The sequence below is a fragment of the Microcaecilia unicolor genome, chromosome 3 (assembly GCF_901765095.1).
Source record: "Microcaecilia unicolor chromosome 3, aMicUni1.1, whole genome shotgun sequence".
Lineage (NCBI taxonomy): Eukaryota > Metazoa > Chordata > Amphibia > Gymnophiona > Siphonopidae > Microcaecilia > Microcaecilia unicolor.
In genome coordinates this window covers 240,762,950-240,785,607 of record NC_044033.1, presented here as the reverse complement: position 1 = coordinate 240,785,607, position 22,658 = coordinate 240,762,950, and the positions used below count along the sequence as shown (strand labels likewise).

Below are 22,658 nucleotides of genomic sequence, written 5' to 3'. Positions count from 1 at the left end.
AAACCTCATTAACCTACCGATCAGAAACATATCTAGTTCATCTCGAACATACCTAAACCTCTACTACCCAAACTGCAAAGGTCTCAAATACAAAGCAACCTACGCATCCAGCTTCCCCTATATAAGCACACAATTATGGAACGCATTGCCAAAAGCTGTGAAAACAACCTATGACCACCTAAACTTCAGGAAATCACTGAAAACCTACCTATTCAAAAAGGCACACCCCACCGACCCAACATAGATACCTACACTCGGCAACACAGCAAAACCAAAGCTCGTAATTGGACACTATCATGCTTATTTTCGAAAGAGAAGGGCGCCCATCTTTCGACACAAATCGGGAGATGGGCGCCCTTCTCGCAAGGACGCCCAAATAGGCATAATCGAAAGCCGATTTTTTTTTGACACCCTCGACGGCTTTCCGTCACAAGGACGACCAAAGTTCATGGGGGCATGTCGACAGGGTAGCGAAGGCAGGACTGGGGCGTGATTAGGAGATGGGCATTCTCGGCCGATAATGGAAAAAAGAAGGGCATCCCTGACGAGCACTTGGCCGACTTTACTTGGTCCATTTGTTTTCATGACCAAGCCATGAAAAGATGCCCGAACTGAGCAAACGACCATCGGAGGGAATTGGGGATACCTCCCCTTACTCCCCCAGTGGTCATTAACCCCCTCCCACCATAAAAAAACAGCTTAAAAATACTTTTTTGCCAGCCTCAAATGCCATATTCAGGTCCATCGCAGCAGTATACAGGTCCCCGGAGCAGTTGTAGTGGGTGCAGTGTACTTCAGGCAGGCGGACCTTGGGCGGGTTTGGGGGGCTCAGCACCCAAGGTAAGGGAGCTATGCACCTGGGAGCAATTTCTGAAGTCCACGGCAGTGCCCCCTAGGGTGCCCGGTTGGTGTCCTGGCACGTGAGGGGGACCAGTGCACTACAAATGCTGGCTCCTTCCACGACCAAAGAGCTTGGATTGGGCCGTTTTTGAGATGGACGTCTTTGGATTGCATTATCGGCGAAAACCAAGGTCGGCCACCTCTAAGGGCGGCCATCTCTAAGGTCGACCCAAATGTTGAGATTTGGGCGTCCCCAACCGTATTATCAAAACAAAAGATGGACGCCAATCTTGTTTCGTTAATACGGGTTTCCTTGCCCTTTCGTGGCACCATCCTTAGAGATGGGCGCCCCCGTTTGATTATGCCCCTCCACATAACCTTTCCTCTCCTCAACCCTCATTGTACCTGATATACATATATCTTTATTCGACCACAATATCACCTTGTATTTGTCTCTTTACCGGACTTGGCAAACGCCGTTATTCAACCACACTATCACCTTGTATTTGTTCCTCTACCAGACTAGGCAAAAGCCTTTACGGTACTATGTAAGCCACATTGAGCCTGCAAATAGGTGGGAAAATGTGGGATACAAATGCAACAAATAATAATAATGAGGAGTATGAGGAACAGAACATATTGGATGTACGGAGACTACTGGGACAGCTACAGTACCTTATTTCTTGGAAAGTATATGGACCTGTAGACAATTCATGGGAGCCTGCCACCCAAGTCCATGCTCCAGTACTGATAAAATGTTTACATTGCCTCTTTCATTACAAACATAAACCAAACATTCAGGGTAGGAGGAGCACTAGAGGAGTGGATACTGTCACGGTCCTACCATTACTCGGATGACGGTCCGTACAAGCAGCACACAATGAGTATCTGGTGGTGGGCAACATTGCCAGAAGGAGGAGCTCCATTGCAGTGCAGGAACTGAAGCTCCAGCACATTCATGATGTCAGATATTATGGCCTGATTTAACCCCACCAGTCCAGATCTTTGATGCCTTCACGTCATAGCCGCCTTGTGCAGCTATCCACTGTTTGTGCAAGTGGGTTCCAGCCTTGATTTGCCTTGCTTGTGTTTTTGGGTTCCAGTATCATGCCTTGATATTGTCTGTGTGGGTTCCAGTGCAGTGCCTTGCTGCTTGTATGTGTCTGGATTCTAGTTAAGCCTTGCTTCCTGTGTGAACGAGTTCCAGTATAACCTTACTTCCTGTGTGTTTGAGCTTCCTTGTTTCCACCCTGCCTGGTGGTCTGCAGCCACCTCCTTTCTCTGCCTGTGGGGATTCAGTCTTTCATAACTTTCTACTGCAAACCAAGGGCTCAAAACCCCGTGCCGCGAGACATAACAGTAGTACAGCCCTACCAGTATGCTGTTTCCCTTCACATCTGGAATTTCAATCCATAAAGATTCCATGCTGCTATCTGTTTCATGTGTAATGTTTATCTTGTTTTACTCAATTCCCTCTTTAAGATAGAGAACAATCCCCCCCCCCCCCCCACACACACACACACAATTTGATCCACTCTATCATTTCAATTTAATTTGTACCCTGCAAACACAGTGTCCCATTGATTGTTCTCCTTCCACCAGGTCTCTGAGATGCCTATTATATCTACATCTTTCTTTAGTGCTATATACTCCAAAAGGAAAGAAAGGACATAATAAACCTACACAACAAGAGAACAGACAACTTAAGAAAATCACCACAACTACGAACATAAAAGACCCATACCAAACAATCCAGGTAGGATACATTAACACCAGATAAGTAGTAAATAAAACAACAACAATAACTGATTGGATTACAGCAGACAATCTTGACCTAGTACTCATCAGCGAAACCTGGATACACGATCACAAGGACCCCATAATCCTAGAACTCTGCCCCCCCAGGATACAAAATCACACACTGGACAAGGAAAGAAAAAAGAGGAGGTGGAATAGCACTAATCTATAGATCCCACTTCACCGTAACAACAACTGCTGAGTCAATAACACCAAAACTCGAAATTGCCTCATTTAGAATCCACCATGCTACCCTGCTCGACCATCTTAACGTGGTCCTGTTTTATAAACCACCAGGAAATTGGCAAGAATGCCAGTCAAACTTTATGGACTTTATATCGAAAACATGTATATCCAACTCCAACTTACTCATAATAAGTGACATAAACCTACACCTGGAAGACCCTAATGTAACCAATACACGTGAATGCAAAGACTTCCTACAACTATGGGATCTTAACTTGCCTAACATGCAAGCTACACATGTCAAAGGACACACAATAGACCTCATTACATACAAACTATCCTTAGACTCAAACCTTATACTAACAGATACAAAATGGACGGCCATACCATGGTCAGACCACCATAAATTAAACATAGCCCTACAATGGCAGAAAAAAGACATGTAACCCAAGCAAGAATGCACAACCTACACCACTAGAGGACAGATTGATCCCGATACATTCTGGAAACAGATCTACAAAGATGAATGGCTAGCACAGACAGACTCCAAACACTATCTCCAAAATTGGGATGACAGATGCAGGAACATACTAGACGAATTTGCACCACTACAAACAAGAACCACAAGAAGACACAGCTCAATACCTTGGTTCAACAAAGAACTGAAAAAACTAAAAACACAAGTCAGGAGACTCAAACGCGCATGGCAAAAAATAAAAAATGAACATACACTCAAAGCTTGGAAACAAATGCAAAGAAAATACAAATATACAATAAGACAAACCAAAAGATCATACTACAAAACCAAAATAGGACCAGACTACAAAGACGCACACAAACTCTACCAACTCATGAATAAACTAATAAATACCATACCGGTTGCCACAGCCAGTACAGACACCCCATCGGCAGACCAACTTGCCAAATACTTCAATGAGAAAATTATAAAACTTCAATCCACATTACCACTCAATACCAATGATCATGAAAAATTTATGGAGTGCCTGAACCCTACCCCCGGTGAATACCCAGCAGACCGAACCTGGAATGACTTCGATCTGCTAACCAAAGGTACCATCACTCAAGCACTCAACAAATTCTCCAAAACCCACTCCAAACTGGATATTTGCCCCAGTAACCTAATAAGATTTGCCCCCAAACGCTTCATAACAGACCTTACATCACAGCTGAACTACATGCTACAACAAGGACTTTACACCCATACCCAAAGACTTAAAGAAAAAATTAAATGACACAACCAACTACCGACCAGTAGCATCCATCCCCCTGATAGTAAAACTTATGGAAAGCATGGTAACCAAACAACTCACCAATTACCTAAACAAATTCACAATACTACATGAATCACAGTCAGGATTTCAATCCAACCATAGTACTGAAACAGTGCTAACCACTCTCATAACCAAATTTAAACAACTAATTGCAACAGGAAACAATGTGCTACTCCTACAATTTGATATGTCCAGTGCGTTCGACATGGTCAGACACCAAATACTGCCAAACATCCTAGACTACTTTGGGATTGGAAGAAACGTACTAAGATGGTTTAAAGGCTTCTTAACAGCAAGAACTTATCAAGTGATCTCAAACTCAAAAACGTCAACACCATGGAAACCTGAATGTGGAGTACCACAAGGATCACCGCTCTCACCAACCCTTTTTAACTTAATGATGGCACCTTTAGCCAAATCACTATCCAACCAAGGACTCAACCCATACATCTATGCAGATGATGTCACAATATACATCCCATTCAAACAAGACATAACCGAAATCACAAATGAAATCACACAAAGCCTTCAAATAATGAACTCATGGGCGGACGCATTCCAACTAAAACTAAACGCAGAAAAAACACAATGTCTCATCCTGTCCTCACAATACAATACAAACAATACCTATACCATAAACACCCCAAACTACACACTTCCGGTCTCAGACAGCCTGAAAACATTGGGAGTCACAATTGACCGAAATCTCACACTTGAAGACCACACGAAAAATACAGCAAAGAAAATGTTCTACTCAATGTGGAAACTTAAAAGAATCAAACCTTTCTTCCCAAGGGAAGTATTCCGCAGCCTAGTATAATCAATGGTGCTAAGTCATCTAGACTACTGCAATGCCATTTATGCCGGATGCAAAAACCAAAACATTAAGACGCTTCAAACCGCACAAAACACAGTAGCCAGACTCATATTTGGAAAAGTGAAATATGAAAGCGCCAAACCCCTAAGAGAAAAACTATACTGGCTCCCACTAAAAGAACAAATTGCGTTCAAAGTCTGCACCCTGGTCCACAAAATCATCTACGGGGAAGCCCTGGCCTACATGTCAGATCTTATAGACCTACCTATCAGGAACACAAAATGATCATCACGCACATTCCTCAATCTCCACTATCCTAATTGTAAAGGGCTAAAATATAAATCCACATACGCGACCAGTTTCTCATACATCTGCACGCAGCTATGGAACGCACTACCGAAGGCCATAAAAACAACGCAAAACCATCTTCCGAAGGCTAATGAAAACAGATCTTTTCAAGAAAGCATACCATAAACATCCATCTTTAAACACTACATAATAACATTATACACGATCTATACAAAACCGAACTTCTATCATATGACTGACTAACCTCTTTGCTATGAATAATCAAGCACTACCACTTTAAACCTTATACCAAATAGGGTCTTTCTATAGCCGATGACCTAATGTATGTTACAATCCAATTTACTACTCAGGAAACTTAATGGTATACCATAATATATTCTTCTTTACCATGTATGTATGCACATGGTGTATATATATATATATATATATATGTATGTATACCATGATCTGCTCCATATATGTTATGTTCCATGTATGTTACCATGTATGTTTGCACCTTAACGCAATACCATTTGTAATTCTGTTACCCGGAATGGCAACCGCCATTATGGCAAATGTAAGCCACATTGAGCCTGCAAATTGGTGGGAAAATGTGGGATACAAATGCTACAAATAAACTCTCCCATCTTATCTTTTAGGCTTCTAGCACTTCTATACAGACACTTCAATTGAATCCATAATGGAGCCAATATGGCACCTTCATTTATATTTACCTAAAACTATGCCTGAAAAGAAAAGCCCAGTGATAACCTTAAAAGTTGGGAAAATTAACTCCTTCACGTAATTTAATGCTTTTTAATCTTTTGAGTACGATATGAGGTCTTTGGTAGCTCCATAAGAATTTAGACAATAGGGTCTCAATCCTATTGAATGTTTGTCTATTGAGAAGAAAAGGCAGCTTACTAAATATATAGTTTATTTTGGGGAATAATCATCATTTTGATAGTATCTAGTCAGCCCCACCAGGACAGATTTATATATCATTTCTATAATCTAATTTGTGTTATATTCTATGGTTTCCTCTATTATAGGACCAAAATATATTTCCAAATAGTTAAGCTTATTAGGGGACAATTGAAAATCAAATTTCTTCACATCAGCAGATAGAGGACCATTCAATGGCATGATCTCTGGTTATTGGAAAAGTAATGGAAGCGATGCTGACGGAAAGAATAGTGAATTTCCTGGAATCCAATAAGTTGCAAGATCCAAGATAACATGGTTTTACCAAAGGTAAACCGTGCAAAATGAATCTCATAGAATTCTTTGACTAGGTGACCAGAGAATTGGATCGAGGATGTGCGATAGCTGTAATCTACTTAGATTTCATCAAAGCCTTTGACACGGTTCCCCATTGGACGCTCTTGAATAAACTTCAAGAAAGGCTGAAGATAGGACCTAAAGTGGTGAACTGGATTAGGGAAGGACAGATGCCAGAGGGCGGTGGTTAATGGAATTCACTCGGAGGAGGGAAAGCTAAGTAGTGGAATGCCTCAAGGTTCGGTGCTGAGGCCGAATCTGTTCAATATATTTGTGAGTGACATTTCTGAAGGGTTAGAAGGTAAAGTTTGACTTTTTGCAGATGATACCAAGATTTGTAACAGAGTGGATGCCCCGGAGTGAGGTCCCCAGAGGGAAGGAGCAGTGAAGCACAGACCAACACAAAGCCTAACGGAGATAAGTGGCTTTTTTCATTTCTAAGTCACTGTAATACGCTATCGTTAGAATTACAGAGAGGTTTTTTTCCACCTATGATTACTTTTTAAGTGTGCGCTACCTACATTATTCCAGGATACAATATCCGAGTAGGGCGACAGTAGTATGAGGTTTTTTCCTCTCTTTCACATAATATGAGCAGCACATGGTGGTTATTTATGTATTAGTAAGATTCACTATTTGGTTTTGTTACACAACGATATTCACGTGAATTGAGATCTATTTTGAGTTTCTGTAAATAAACCAGTTTCTTGACCAGATGCAATCAGATGATCAAAATATGCCATTAGATATGAGAGTAGTGTGTCTTGAAAATCTTGAAGGAATTCCATGGTAAGACTGTCTGAACCAGGTGCTTTTTCTTGCCATATCATGTATTATATATGTAACACGCGTCTCGCCCTATGTGCTAGCTCCGACAACGGGCCGAAGCAGATATCAGAGCTAATCCCTTCTATAGACCTACTTGAGCAAAAGTCAAAATATGAGCAACGAACAAATAAAATGGGGAAAAGGCCCTGTCCATGCACCAACTCTCCACACATTTCCATGGGCAACTCAGTTGGAAAAGGGAAGAAAGTACAGAATAGCCCATTGTGTTGTTGTAGCAGCTGCAGCAGTTACTGGACATTTTTAGAAAGATTGCACATTTTTTTCCGATAGTGTGGGACTGCATGAACCATTGCACATGTACAAACTTTTCATGAAAGAGTGTACATTCTTTCTGAAATGCTGTCTGCTTACCCCATGACCACTATCCCCAGCTCAGCTCAGGTCCACCTGCACCTGCCGCTCATGCTCTACACTAGCACCCTCCTCCCACCGACTGGGTGGCAACCTCCTCTGGGCAAGTTTCCCGCACTCAAATTATCCCCAGTGATTTCTAGGTTACTGGAGCAAACCAAAAAAACCAAAAAGGCACACAACTGCGTACAAAACAGTAGATAAAAACAACAAAGTAGTGGAATCAAATGCATTTATTTGGAATAATACCCGACGTGGCCACGTTTCGCTCTCAGGCTGCGTCAGGGGTACAAACTATCAAAAGTGTATATAAGTATATCATATACACTAGATTTTTGGAATAACTGTTCTCATCTCAGTGCTAGTGTATATGATATACTTATATACACATTTGATAGTTTGTACCCCTGACACAGCCTGAGGGTGAAACGTGGCCACGTCAGGTTACTGGAGCAACACTCCCAGTGGTCCCACAGTTCCCAGAAAGCACTCACAGACCCAACACACAAACCACCAGGATTCTTTTTCAGTCCAGACAAACAAAGAAAATATTGAACAGTGGAATAAAATAGTGCAATTGGCAAGCAATAACAGGTAACTGAAATAAGGATCAATCATAATACTAACTAAATACTTGCAGACTTCCTAGAAAGTACCTGGGGAGATCATGGCATATATCTATTCACAGAGCTTCAGCAAAAGAAATCTCTCTCCCTCTTTCTCCCAGGCTGAAACTGAAACAACAGCCAGCGTCTGCTGGGTAATTTCAAAGCTTCAGGCCAAACAGAGCCCAGAACAGTCAAGTTTCAAATACAAACTGGTTATGTCACTACAGGCACTTCCTATTATCTGTGTGCTAATTAAAAGATAAAGAAGTCAGTCCTCTGTAACAGCTTTTAGCATAAATATGCACCATATGCTGGCCAAATAGGGGAAATACACTTCAGAACATAATCAAGGCAGGAAAATATCCAATACATTTTTACAGGCTTAAAACACACTGGGTACCTCCCACCCCTAGCGCTCTGTCATATCCGGCACTACAAAAATATATTTATTTTTGTAGTGCCGGAGTATAAATACTACTACTACTACTTAACATTTCTGAAGCGCTACTAGGGTTATGCAGCGCTGTACAGTTTAACAGAGAAGGACAGTCCCTGCTCAAGGAGCTTACAATCTAAAGAACAAATGTATAATAACATGGGGAAATGAAAAGAAGAAAAAATAATTTTTTGAGCTGCCCATTTCTATTTCTTACTAAACCAAGTCTGTTGAAAGGGAGGAGAATATTGTGTAAATAGCCAGTTGCAGTTGGCCTGTGCCTAATTCTTGTCGCTTATAATTACTGTCCTTTATTGCTGAAAGAGATAAATTGTAAGTAAAGTTGCTGGTTCAGAACTCCAACTTGAGACTATACTGAATTATTGAAAGCAAGAAGGGTGCCACATGAGTGAATATAAACAGCATAGTAAGGAGGGGCCTTAATGTTAAAAGTAACCAGTAAAATAAGAAAGGTCAGTACACATGACATTTCCATTTCAAGCTGAATTTCAGATTCCAAAGGCTTGAAAGTAGAAATTGGTCCATAGGTGGACCAGTGGCGTAGCTACGTGGGGCCTAGGGGGGCCTTGGCCCCCGTAGATTTAGGCCTGGACCCCCATGCCGCCAACGCTCTCGACCTCACCCGCAGCCAACCCTCCCCCGTCGTCGCCGTGGGCTACCTTTGCTGTTTCTGTGAGTCTGACGTCCTGCACGTACAACGTGCAGGGACGTCAGAAACAGAACGAAACCTTCGCGGGAAGAAGAGGACCTCCTCGGCTGGTGGGGATTGAGGTCCCCCGCCAGGAAAGGTAGCCCATGGTGATGGCGGGGGAGGGTTGGCGGCGGGAGGGGGGATCGAGAGGGTCGTCGGAAGCGGTCATCAAAGTTGGCGGCAGGGGCGGGTCAATAATGGCTAGGGGGGCGGCGGCACCGGGGGGGGGGAGTAAAATGTGCCCCCTCACCTAGGGCTCTGGACCCCCCTCCTGCCAAAGTCTGGCTACGCCTCATAAGGTGGACAGAATGGAAACCTGCATTTTAACAATCAGAGGTGAAGGTTATATCAAATTACCCAGATTTTTCTTTCAATATTTAGACACCTCCTCAATCCAAATGCAGTGAGAGCTGCCCTCCTGGCTTCAGAAAATCAACCAGGGAGAGACAACCCATCTGCTGCTTTGACTGTATTCCATGTCCACAGGGAGAGATCTCCAACCAAAGTGGTAAGTGATATCATGTGACATGTCAGTGACTGTGGGTTATTTGCTATGGTGCTCAATGTTAAAAGAGAAAAATGTCTCAAACGTGACACAAAGTGGCAGATGGACATTTTTCTCACAAAACGTCTAAATCGCAATTTTCAAAGGTCAGAATTGCAAGGGGGCATGTTGGAGGTGTGTTTTGGGTGGAACTTGAGCAGGCTTTAAATATGGATGTTTTTCTGCTACAATGGAACAGAAAAATAGGTTCAAGGCAGAAAAGAAGTATGTTTTTCTCTAGCCCTATTCTAGTTACAATTAAGTCTGAAAAAGGTGCTCTAACTGACCAGCTGACCACTGAAGGATGAAGGCAGACTCCCCCTTAATCTCCCAGTGGTCAGTGACCCCCACCCACCTACCCACCCCCAAAGATGTGATAGTGACAGTAGATACCAGGCTGTATGACAGCTCCAGATGTTATGGCCATTTCTAAGACAACAGCAAGCTAGTGGATGGAGTAGCCTTGTGGTCATTTCAATGGACAGTGATTAATGGGACCCAGGTTCAATTTCCACTTTAGCTCTTTCATTTCAGTACAAATATGTGAGTCCTCTTGAAACATAGAAATATATATAAGTGACCCAGAAGCCTGAGGGCTATTGTAATGATGGACTTTCAGATAGAGTAGGTTTTCTCTGATCCTGGAAGGCTTAGAAGGGGTTTAGGTGGGATTTGTACCTGGGTTCTTTTCAGCGGCATAGGCAGACCTGCCAATTTGTGTGGGCCCAGAGCTAACCTGGGTGGGCCCTTCCAACCCCACCCCTACGCCTGTACATACATACATACAATATAGTGGGATTTTTTAATGACCCGACATCTGCCCATTTCTCTCTGAACCCCCTCCCCCAGTCCTACCTCAGAGCCATTGCCCATCACAGTTCCTATAGGCAAACTAAGCCATCCCTGCAGGCTTCCCTCTACCACATTCCCACCAAAGAAACAAGAAATGACATCATTGAGGGCAGGTCATGATAGAGAGAAGCCTGCAGGGCTATCGCAGGATGCCTATAGGAATTGCCGCCGGCAGTAGCTCTGAGGTAGACCAGAAGGGGGCTTAACAGAGAGAGACAGGCAGATGCCAGACCACGAGTGGAGAAGTGGGAGAGAAAGTAGTGAGGCGCCACCACTGAAGAGTTTTGAGGGCCTCATGGGCTGCTGACTGGGTGGGCCTGAGGCAAGAATGGGTGGGTCTGCGCCCACCCAGGCCCATCCTTAGCTACGTCACTGGTCCCTTTATGTGAAATCCACTACACTGACCACTAGGCTGTCCCTCTGCACTGCTGGGATGTCTGTATTGTCAGTTCACTAGGAATACTGCCAGACAGACCTCCCTATGGCTTACTATTCTATGTTTATGTTTATTCCTGGGACTTTTTTTTTTAGAAATGATACTTACAGATGGACATGTTAAGCCTGAAAACCTCTGACACAAAGCCTAAATTGAACAAGAAATTTAGACGTTTTTATGGTTGAATTATGGCTGTGTGCTAGACATTGTATTGAAACGTTTTCAGCAAAACTTCTCAATTCGGACTTGGATGTCATATCAAAAATGCCCCTCCACAGCTCCTACTGCAAAAAATTATGGAAAAATAAGAAATCTACATAGACTATAGTCATCCATTTTTCTCGATGGCATGAGTGCCTGTTTTATGTTGTAGTTTGAGGAAAATTGCCCTCGATAATAATTCCCAAGCTCACCCTCTATTTTAGGGGGAAATTATCAATGTGGGCTATCATTAAGAAGTGTGTTTTACTGTTAACCCCAGTTATTAATAACTAGGTGGTATGTGCTGAAACAGTACAGGTTAATAATTGCCCAGATTAATAACTGCACCTTTGAGTGGTAAAAACACATCTTGTCGATAACTATTCCCCGTAATGGCTTAAAATTTGGAGAACTGAAACGTTAGGGGAAGATATCAATGTGGGCTACCATTAAGAGGTAACCTGGGTTATAAGTAAGGTGGTATCATTGCATAAAATGGAACTGTGCTCAAATGACACGTTAGTGGTAAAATAACCTGTCTTAATGATAGCAAATATTGATAACTTCCCCGTTACCTGGATTTAAACTACCAGATCATTGTGCAATGGGAATGTCAGGTTTATGATTGGGATGGTCTATCTGGTCAATTTGCTATTTTGCATTTTGAATTATTGGTTAAATAATTGTCATTAGTGAAAACTGAGTTTCTTGATTACAAGAAAATACATTTTCCAATAAATAAAAAAATGGTTTGTATAGGAGAAAAGCCGCTAATGTTAAGCTTAAAGTTAGGCACCATTTATAGAATAGCGCTTAGCACTGGGAACTGCAACTACAATTAGGTGAGACCGTTTACAGCAGGGGTTTCCAATCATGTCCTCAGGACATGACTAGCCGGTCAGGTTTTCAGAATCCCCACAATGAATATGCATGAGATAGATCTGCCTGGCCTACTTCCATTGTATGCAAATCTATCTCATTGTGGGTATCGTGAAAATCTGACTGGCTAGGTGTGTCTTGAAGACTGGGTTGAGATCTCCTGATTTACCCCAAAACCTTGGTATAAAACCCTGTGCATAAACTAGGCACACATCCCCTTTATTCTATAACAGTGCACATAAATTAAAGAATGCCCCCGATCCACCCATGTCCCCCACATGACTGTGCCCCCTTTTTATCACCAATAATTGCTTGTTAAAACCTCAATTATTGGTGTCAGTTTGGTCATTACTCAATTAAATTGCTTGCACAAGTTGGGCAGAGATAGGATACCCTATCTGGCTTTAAACTGACATTACCTCTAAATGTCAGCTGTCCATATATGGTTGGGTGGTGAGTTGAGGGAGGCCTGCCGGGGAGGAGGTGGGGGGGGGGGCTTCTTTGGTAATTCAGCCCTTGAGGAGTGGGTTACATATGATGGATAGTTGCCCACAATGTGGTGCAATGGTTGCCAGGGAGCAGGCATCAGAGGGATTGCGAACCGGCAGATGGCATCAAGAGGGTTTCCTGCAAGGGGCTTGTATTAAAGGCTTTCCAACAGAGGGGTGGAATGGATACCTTTGGAGAACTGGGGGGATTGGACATCAGAAGGTGTTGATTATCGGGTGGGGATTGATGTCTGGGGACTGATGCAGATGGCAAATGTTTCTTACAAAAATGTTGCTCCCTGTACTTCTCTATTGCTGTAGCAGGAGAAAGTTCTTCTTAGATAGCTTTCTACTCTGAAAGGGGTTTATGGGACCTTTTATTTCACCAAAGCATATAGAGAAGATGTATGTGATAACAGAACAATGATTGTCCCTTTGATGTCTTTTATCCTCTGAACTTCATCCTTCATGCAAAATTATTGTCTTCCTCCTGTTGTCTGTCCGATATTTGACTTTAACCCATGCACTTTTCCTTTTTTATTTTTGAATGTTAAAACAACTTATTGTCATTGCTTGTGAAAGCAGTACAGCAAACACTGAATAAACTAAACTCTGGCCCCCACCTACTCAGCTTGCAGCTTGAAGAAAAAAGAAGGTGATAAAAAACAGGGGGGGGGGAATAGAAAAAGAGAAAGAGAGGCAGTGGTGTGCTGGTAAATGTTTAACAACAGGCTCTCTCCCCGGTCCACCTATGCGCCCCCCCTGTCCACCTCTGTGCCCCCCCTCAAATTGCAGAGCTGGCTATAGCCGGGGAGAGAGCCTGGGGGGAGGAGCAGCAATGCATTACTCTCTCCAGGAAAAAAAAATTTAATGCTCCCAGGTTCCAATCTAATTCATGTTTAGTGTGGGATAAAATGCCATAAATAAGTAAATATAAACTTTTAACATTGAGAACCTTGTTCTCATAGCATGATGTCTGTTTTAGAAGCCCTTTACCAGGACAAAACAATCTCTGCAGTATACCCAAAATGACACAAACCAAATTAGCATACAGACCAGGAATTAGGAGAACAGACAGTCTTGCCAACTCTGAAAAACAATGTGTTATCAAAATCTCAGAACCTAACAAGCAGATCCCTATTCAGACACTTGGCCTTGCAGTCATACCTGCAGAACAGAGATAGTCCCTATTCAAATTCTTCAAAAATTAACCTGAAATCCTAAGAAGCACAATACCAGAAAAACAGAAAGAAACACGTTGCTATACACTGCAAAATATGATAGTAGATGTAAATTCTCAAAGTGGACACTAAACACTAAAATGAAAATAATTTTTTTCTACCTTTGTTGTCTGGTGACTTTGTTTTTCTGATCATGCTGGCCCAGTGTCTGATTCTGCTGCTCTCTGTCTGTTCCCTTGACTCCGTTTCCAGGGCTTCCTTTCCATTTATTTCTTTTCTTTCCTCCTTTCTTCTTCATTTCTGGTCCTCCGCAGACTTGACTGTGCAGTGGATCCAGCTTCTTCCTATTTTATCCATCCATGTGCAGTTTTTCTCCTCTTCCTTTTCCCTCATCTCGTCTCCTTCCTCTCTCCTCCCTCCATGTCCAGCATTTCTTCTCTCTCCCTTCCCTCTCCTCCATCCATGTCCAGCATTTATCCTTTCTCCCCTCCATTCATGTTCATCTCACTTCCACTCTCTTCCCTCCCCTCCATCAATGTCCAGCATTTCTTTTCTCTCTCCCTTCCCCTCCATCCATGTGCATCTCCTTCCTGTCTTCCCTCCCCACCATCCATGTCCAAAATTTCTCCAGCCGTCCCCTCCATCCATGTCCTGAAACTCTCCTCTCTCACCTGCCCTCCCCTAAATCCATCCATGCCCAGCAATCTCTTCTCTCCCCCTGCCCTCCCCTCCATCCATCCATGTCCAGCAATCTCTTCTGTCCCCCTGCCCTCCCCTCCATCCATCCATCGCTGGCCAGCAATTCTCCTCTCTCCCCTGCTCTCCCCTCCTCTCCAGCGATCTCTTTTCTCTCCCCCTCCCCTCCAGTGATCTGTTCTCTCCCCCTGCCCTCCCCTCCTTTCCAGTGATCTGTTCTCTCCCCCTGCCCTCCCCTCCATGTCCAGCAATCTGTTCTCTTCCCCCTGCCCTCCCCTTCATGTCCAGTGATTCTTCCTGCCCTCCCTCAGCTCCCCGACAGCCCTCCTCTCTGTTCCTTCCTACCCCCCCCCCAAGTGTTTAACCCTTGTACTGTCTGTGGCAGCAACGTCAGTAAAGAAGAAGGCACTGCAGGCTCGCCTCCAGCTTCTCCCTTCCCTCTTCACACAGTGACCCGCCCTCGCGGAAACAAGGAATGCATCATTGGAGAAGGCAGGAAAGGGAGAAGCTGGAGCTGGAGGCGAGCCCGCAGTGCCTTCTTCCTCACTGACATCGCTGCCATGGAAGGTAAAACACATGCGGGGGGTGGGGGGGAGGAATGGAGCTGAGACAGGCTGCCGGGGGACAGGGAGGCGGTGAGAAACGGAGCTGAGTTGGGCTGCCGGGGGAGGAACGGAGCTGAGTCAGGCTGCCGGTTGGGGAGCTGAGTCCGGAGGGAAAGAGCCCTGCGCTTGTGGGGGCAGCAGGGAAAGGTCACGGTTGGGCTGGGGAGGCCTAGCCTCCCCAAGCCTCTTTTTCGGGGCGCCCATGACCGCCGGGTTGCGCCACCCCTGGGAGCCGGCTTACCTGCCAGAACAACTGGCTCGCAAGAGCTTTAAAAATTTAACAAACAGCTCTTGCGTGCTGGTGCAAGCCGGCTCCAGCACACCACTGGAGAGAGGTTTACATTCTCTTTGCTGTGCACAACACAGACACTTTAACAGACCTACGAAAAAGTCTTTCACCCTAACACTTCATTGTCCTCTAGTGCATTTTGGTAAATAAAGGAACTACAGTCAGATCAAGTAAATAAAGTGTTGACCTTCTATTAACCATGGAAGATAATAAATCTCTCCCCTCTATATTTCTGGCCTTGATAAAGCTCGTAGTATTTCAATAATGAAAAGATGCACATCAAGTAGGAATCTGAAACAAGATCAGACCCTCTTAACCCCATTACACCCATTTACTGTAATCCATTCCACTGACCACTACTCCATACTTCCAAAATAAGATGCAAAAAAATTCATCAACCTTAGTCAAGCAGAGTAGACTCTGTAGACCTCAGCTGCAACTGCCAAAAGGTAAAAGCAAAATAAAGATGAATTCAGACTAGAACTATGAAAATAATTTACCGTGTAAATCTTTTTTTTTTAATTTTTCTTTCTATTTATATTCTTTAAAATGAGACTGGGGAGGTGGGATTTATTATTCAGAAGCAATTCGGCCAGGTTATACTTTCAACTTCTCAACCGCCTTGATATGGAACCATCCTAACCCTATTGTCTCACAATTCATTCCTTCAGATTCATGTGTCTGGTTGATATTATCTATGGTGGCACAGATACTATAACAATGCAAACAAAACAGATATTCTAACACATACTCTTGCTAATTATTCCATATTTTGATTTTCTAAAATAAATAAAATGATTTCTTAAGATACTGATTGAGTTTCCAATTTGATTCAAAATGATTCTTGTATTTGGACACCAAACATATTTAGGGTTGATATTAAGGCAGCGGTGGTGAGCATTTTTGTTTTAGCTGAGGCCAGCGTTATTCCTGGATATTCAATACTGGGCCATGTCCAGGCACCGGCATTGAATATCAAAGTTTAAGCTGTCGGCTATCTTCTGTTCATCACTTAACTATCCATGTGACACTGCATAAAGGTAGGGCTGTGTTTTATACAGTCCTATTTTTTGCTGGTGATTTGGCTGCTTAACTTAGGCAATTAAGTGCTGAATGTTGGTGCTTATCTGCATAAGTTCTGACTCCATCCCCAGACCACCTTAGCGTTAGCCGGCTTTCATTTTAGCGATCTGTGATGATATTCTATGGAACTAACCAGTCAAGAGCAACTGAATATCCATAGATAGCCCTGAACAAGTGAATTAACTAGCCAGAAGCCATTTGCAGCTGGTTAAATAACTTTGAATATCAATCTTACAGTGTTAATCCAAGCCCAGAAAACAGAAACTACCTACTCCTACTGCAAAAACACCATCTACACAGCAGGATTTAGCTACCTGGGTTCCAAATGGTGAAACTCGATACCAAATACCGTAAGAAGCATAACAAATCTCCTCCAATTCAGAATAGAAATGAAAACCTACCTCTTCAAAAAAATTCTATAGCTAATCACAAAGATATTGTTGCCTTCCTCTCAAATCTACCTCTTCAAAAAGTATATGAATAAATATCACCAAAATTCTACAATTGAACACAAAAGCTACCACTACCTCTTCCACTTAAAATCTCTCTTCAAAAACTCTATGAATAACTACACAAACTATAGAGGCCCTCTCAACACTATTGTAACTCCACCAAAATGTAAATTTTAAGCCACTTTGAACCAAAACTCGTGTTTGGATAATAATGGGAGACAAGAATGCATAAATTAATAAATAAATAATGTTGCTCACTTTCTAGAAAATAGATCAAACATAAAGGGAAGAAAAAGAATGAGATATATATAGGAAACAATAGCAGCCATGTTTTTTTTTTATTTATTGAGATGAGTTGAAATTATTCTTGGCAAAGTGTCTGTCTACTGTAAATATTGATTCTGATTTGTAGCTGGTTGATGTGCATTAAAACTACTTCACCATCCTAAACATCAGGATATTATAGAGAAACATTATCTGCTGTATTCTGAATTTAAAGAATTAACTTAATATTCATGCACTATCCCAAAACCACTGCTGTTTATATTGAGACAATATTCATCTTCTTCAGATATGGACAACTGTGTGAAATGTCGAGAAGACCACTGGCCCAATCATAAGAGAGACACCTGTATCCTAAAACCAATAATTTTCCTGTCCTATGAAGAGGTTCTTGGGATAGCTTTGGCTACCAGCAGCATTTTCTTTTTTCTTATCAATACCGTCATTTTGGGAATCTTCATTATTTACCGAGATACACCTATTGTGAGAGCCAATAACCGGGGCATCAGCTATATCCTCCTCATCTCCCTTATGATCTGCTTTCTATGCTCCTTGATGTTTATTGGCCACCCTCAGCCTGTGACCTGCATTCTCCGCAACACTACCTTTGGGATGACTTTCTCTCTCTCACTCTCTTCCATACTGGCAAAAACCATCACTGTGGTTATGGCCTTTCATGCAACCAAGCCTGGAAGCAAGCTCCGGAAATGGATGGGTTCTAGGATCTCATATACCATATTACTTTCCTGCTCTCTTTTTCAATTTACACTCTGTCTCATCTGGTTGTTTTCTGCTCCCCCATTCCCATATCATAATATGCAATCAGAAACTGGGGCAATACTACTTGAATGTAATGAAGGGTCAATGATTGCATTTTACTGTGTTCTGGGTTTCCTGGGATTTCTGGCTGGTATCAGCTTCATCATTGCATTCTTATCAAGAAATCTACCTGACAGTTTCAATGAGGCCAAGTGCATTACTTTCAGCATGCTGGTATTCTGCAGTGTTTGGATAACTTTTATCCCAACCTATCTGAGCACAAGAGGAAAATACATAGTAGCAGTGGAGATATTTGCCATACAAGCTTCCAGTGCTGGACTGCTGGGATGTATCTTTATGCCCAAATGTTACATTATCTTTTTCAGGCCTGAAATGAACAGCAGGAAATATCTAACTAAAAACAACTGAAATGAATGCTTTTTTGAAATGTTGTGGAAGTTAAAACTGTGATATTTCAAATTTGTGGAATTGTCTTTCATTTGAATCTTTAATTCATATAATAATAGATTTTTCTATACCTTAGTCATGCATTCACTCCTAGGACCCAAATACTCAAAGGTCCCATTATTCAATGTAGGAGTGGCTCCTGCCCTTATAAATCCCTTGGGGCCGCTTAACCCCCAATATTCAGTGGCACTAAACTGGAAAATGTCACTGAATATCACTTCTGACCGCCGCTAAAAAAACATGGACATTAAGGGGGACTGCATTAGGGAAGATCCCAGGGTTATGCTGGGTGCCTTTAATATTCAATGCCATCACCCACAACACTCAGCAGCCTAATTTAGGATAACTCAAAAGTTATCGGAAATTGGGCCTCTGAGAGATGCATGTGCCAGCAATGAATATTGGCTGGCACCTGATTAACTTTTATAATGTGCTTTCATTGCTATGAGCCCCCTCATGAGTCCCTGCTTTCCTTTTTTCCCTCCCTCTCTCCAGCTTGAACCATACATAAACTAAGTGCCCTCCCCCATGAGCTGTCATGAAAAGTAGCAGCAGCCATTTTCTCAGCCCACCCACAAGGGGTAGGAACGATGGGGGCTGTGCACTGACCCCTAATTACCCACTTGACCACCAGGCAGCAGAAATAGGCCCAAGGGGTACCCACCTAATCTGTCATAGGAAGGGGTGGGGGGGGTTGTATGTTGGAGGCTGGTGACCTTCCGGGGTGCTTGGCTTATACATGGCTAGGGCTGGAGGGAGGGAGATTAGGAAGAAAGAAGGGTGCCAGGAGGGCATTGCAATAATAAAAGTACATTAAACGGTTATGTGGGTCCTGACTGATATGCAGGCCCCAGTTGAATCTTAAGCTCTGGCAGCCATCTCCACCATGTATAGCCCTGGTACTGGTTCATGCTTTAAAAAATGCTGTCTACTGCCGGCTAAATATCAGAGGTATCATTTAGGGAGTAAATCTCTTAAGAAGGTACCAAAGTTAGTAGTAGTTGAATATGTAAGAAAAAGAGATTAGCCTTTATAACCCACAGAAGACTGAAGAAAGAGCAAAAGAGATGACAATATCTGAAAAAGTTAAGAGAAGCTGGTAAATTAATCAGGAAATCAAGGATACAAATGCAAAAAAAAAGAAAGTTAACATGGTAAAATGGGGAACAAGAGTCTTTTTGATATATTAGTGATAGGAAGAAATGCAAAAATGGTACAGTGAGACTCAAAAGGGAAAGGGGAGAAATATATAGAAGCTGATAAAGAAAATGGAATCGCTTAACAAGGTGTGGTAGACCCTTAACAATTTGCAGAGGAAGTGTTGGAGATGAAGAGTGAATTCAAGAAGCTTGGGCCAAGTAGATACGATATCTAGGTGAGAGGAAGGGATAGTAGATGTTATGGATGAGCAAATTTGATAGGCCACATGGTTTTTATCTGCCTTCTTTTTCTATGTTTCTATGTTTTAAATTCACATGTAAAAGACCAAAATAAAAGTACATGTGAGTATATTAGGGGTTAATTCTATAAGTAGGTACTAAAGTTAGGATTTGTGCATTATTTTATAAAATACTAGCATGACATGGATGCGTGTATATGTGCCTAAATATGAACACTTATTCCATCCATATTCATAGCTAAATTCAGATGGTGCACATGTAACTCATCACACAAAATCCGAAGGTAAAGGTAAAGAACCCTATGTATAATCCCTTGACGGGGACGTTCTGCGAGGATGTCCTCATGAAAACTTGGAAGTCCCTTTTGATTATGCCCCTCTACATGTCCTGATCTTCCCAGTTACTGTTTAGACAATATGCAAATATTTAGATAGTTTTATAACTGATCTATATTTCAGTTACCTGTTATTGTTTGCTGATTGCACATTTTTTTGTCCACTGTTCTTGTTCTGACAATAAACATTTTCAGTTTGTTGACTCTGCCTGTTTGGACTGATGAAGAATCCTGGTGGTTTGTGTATTGGGTCTGTGACTGCTTTCTTGGAACTGTGCAACTACTGGGCATGTGGCCTCCAGTAAACTAGAAATCACTGGGGATATTTTGAGAGTGGGAGACTCACCCAGAGGTGGTTGTGACCCTGTCAGTGTGAGGAGGATGCTAGTGTAGAGCACAAGCGGCAGGTGCAGGCGGACCTGAGTTGTGCTGGGGATAGACTGACCGTGGGGTAACCCTAGGTGGGTGGCTAGGCATTTTGTCACAGCCCCTAAATAATGGAATGATATCCATATATAAATCTTTTCAAAAACTTCACTCATCAAACTGTACACTGCTGATAAATCAGAATACATGGGATACAACAAGACCGTGTCAGCAGAGAGAAATACTATATTTTCAATGACTGAAACATCTTCCTCAAACTTCTCAATTAGATTTTATATAAAATTGATGAAAGCAGGGAGCCTTGAGGTGTTCCCTGTACCATTCTCCATTCACTTGAACATTTTTCCTGCCAATTTACTTGGATAGCTCAGTGCTTCAAAAGACCAGTAAACCAATTTAATATGTTGCCTGAAACTTCTATATCACTCGGATATAACAAAAGAGAGGGAACGAAGTACAAACTAAAGTCCAAACAAAAAAAACAGCACCACGGGCCTTTAAAAATGGAACACAGTTCTTTAATGAATGAGCCTTGACAAAAAGACCCGACACGGGCCGTGTTTCGGTGACTAGCACCTGCGTCAGGGGTCACAGTGATGACGTGGAAAACTTGGGGAATAACTCGAATATATTCCTCTACAATATATTATTCCTTACCCCACGTCTCATATAGTAAAAGCTACAAAGCACCAAGGCACTTTCACTTTCTGTATCCATTTTACTATATGAGACGTGGGGTAAGGAATAATATATTGTAGAGGAATATATTCGAGTTATTCCCCAAGTTTTCCACGTCATCACTGTGACCCCTGACGCAGGTGCTAGTCACCGAAACACAGCCCGTGTCGGGTCTTTTTGTCAAGGCTCATTCATTAAAAAACTGTGTTCCATTTTTAAAGGCCCGTGGTGCTGTTTTTTTGTTTGGACTTCTATATCACTCAACATATTCAACAGACAATTATAATGTACCAAATCAAAAGCCACCAAATAAGTCCAATTGCATTAAAAATAATTTGAATCCCTTTATCTAAAATCAGCCTGGCTTTAGTCAGTAGAGTCACCAAAGCTGTTTCAGTACTAAATTGTGACCTAAACACTGATTGCATAGGGTCTAATATTTCATGACATGCTAGGTAATCCTGAAGTTATTTGGCCACTATGGCTTCCACTGTTTTTGTTACTCTTGGCAATGGGACAGTAGTTACTACACATAGGCTTAAGTTAGAATTCTTTAACATTGGGACCAAAGTCATTTGTAATGATTGATGTACCATAAGAGTTAGTACATAAGTAAGTACATAAGTATTGCCATACTGGGACAGACCAAAGGTCCATCAAGCCCAGCATCCTGTTACCAACAGTGGCCAATCTAGGTGACAAGTACATGGCAAGATCCCACAAAAAAGTACAAAACATTTTATGCTGCTTATCCCAGAAATAGTGGATTTTCCCTGTCCAGTTTAATAATGGTCTATGGACTTTTCCTTTAGGATGCCGTCCTAACCTTTTTAAAAATCTGCTAAGCTAACCACCTTTACCACATTTTCTGGCAACGAATTCCAGAGTTGAATTACGAAAGAATCAGGTAAATCTTTTAATAACCATGTTGAACATGGGTCAAGTAGTCAATTGCCCTTGGCAAACCTTTTTATATATTCTTCCATTTGAAGAATAGTAACTGGAAGAAAAGTATCCCAATAACGATCACCAGAGAAACCCTCAACTTCTGCTCTTTGTTTAAAAATTAATGCATCTCTAATGCTGCTGGATCACAGGAATATTATATATAATCTGAAAAAAGTTGCAAAATCTTCAGTCGTAGCATCTATATCCATTTGTTTAATTAGACCCCTCTGACGTTGCTG

At 42.2% G+C, this 22,658-nt stretch overlaps 1 protein-coding gene across 1 annotated transcript in view; it reads left to right on the top strand.

The window, feature by feature from the left end:
• LOC115464498 (vomeronasal type-2 receptor 26-like) overlaps positions 1-18,633 on the top strand; it is a 46,749-nt gene extending 28,116 nt beyond the window's left edge. Inside the window, exons 5-6 of the mRNA XM_030194865.1 lie at positions 9,839-9,965; positions 17,735-18,633. Coding sequence (XP_030050725.1) covers positions 9,839-9,965; positions 17,735-18,633 — 1,026 coding nt within the window. The remainder of the gene's footprint in view (positions 1-9,838; positions 9,966-17,734) is intronic.
• Positions 18,634-22,658: the final 4,025 nt, after the last annotated feature.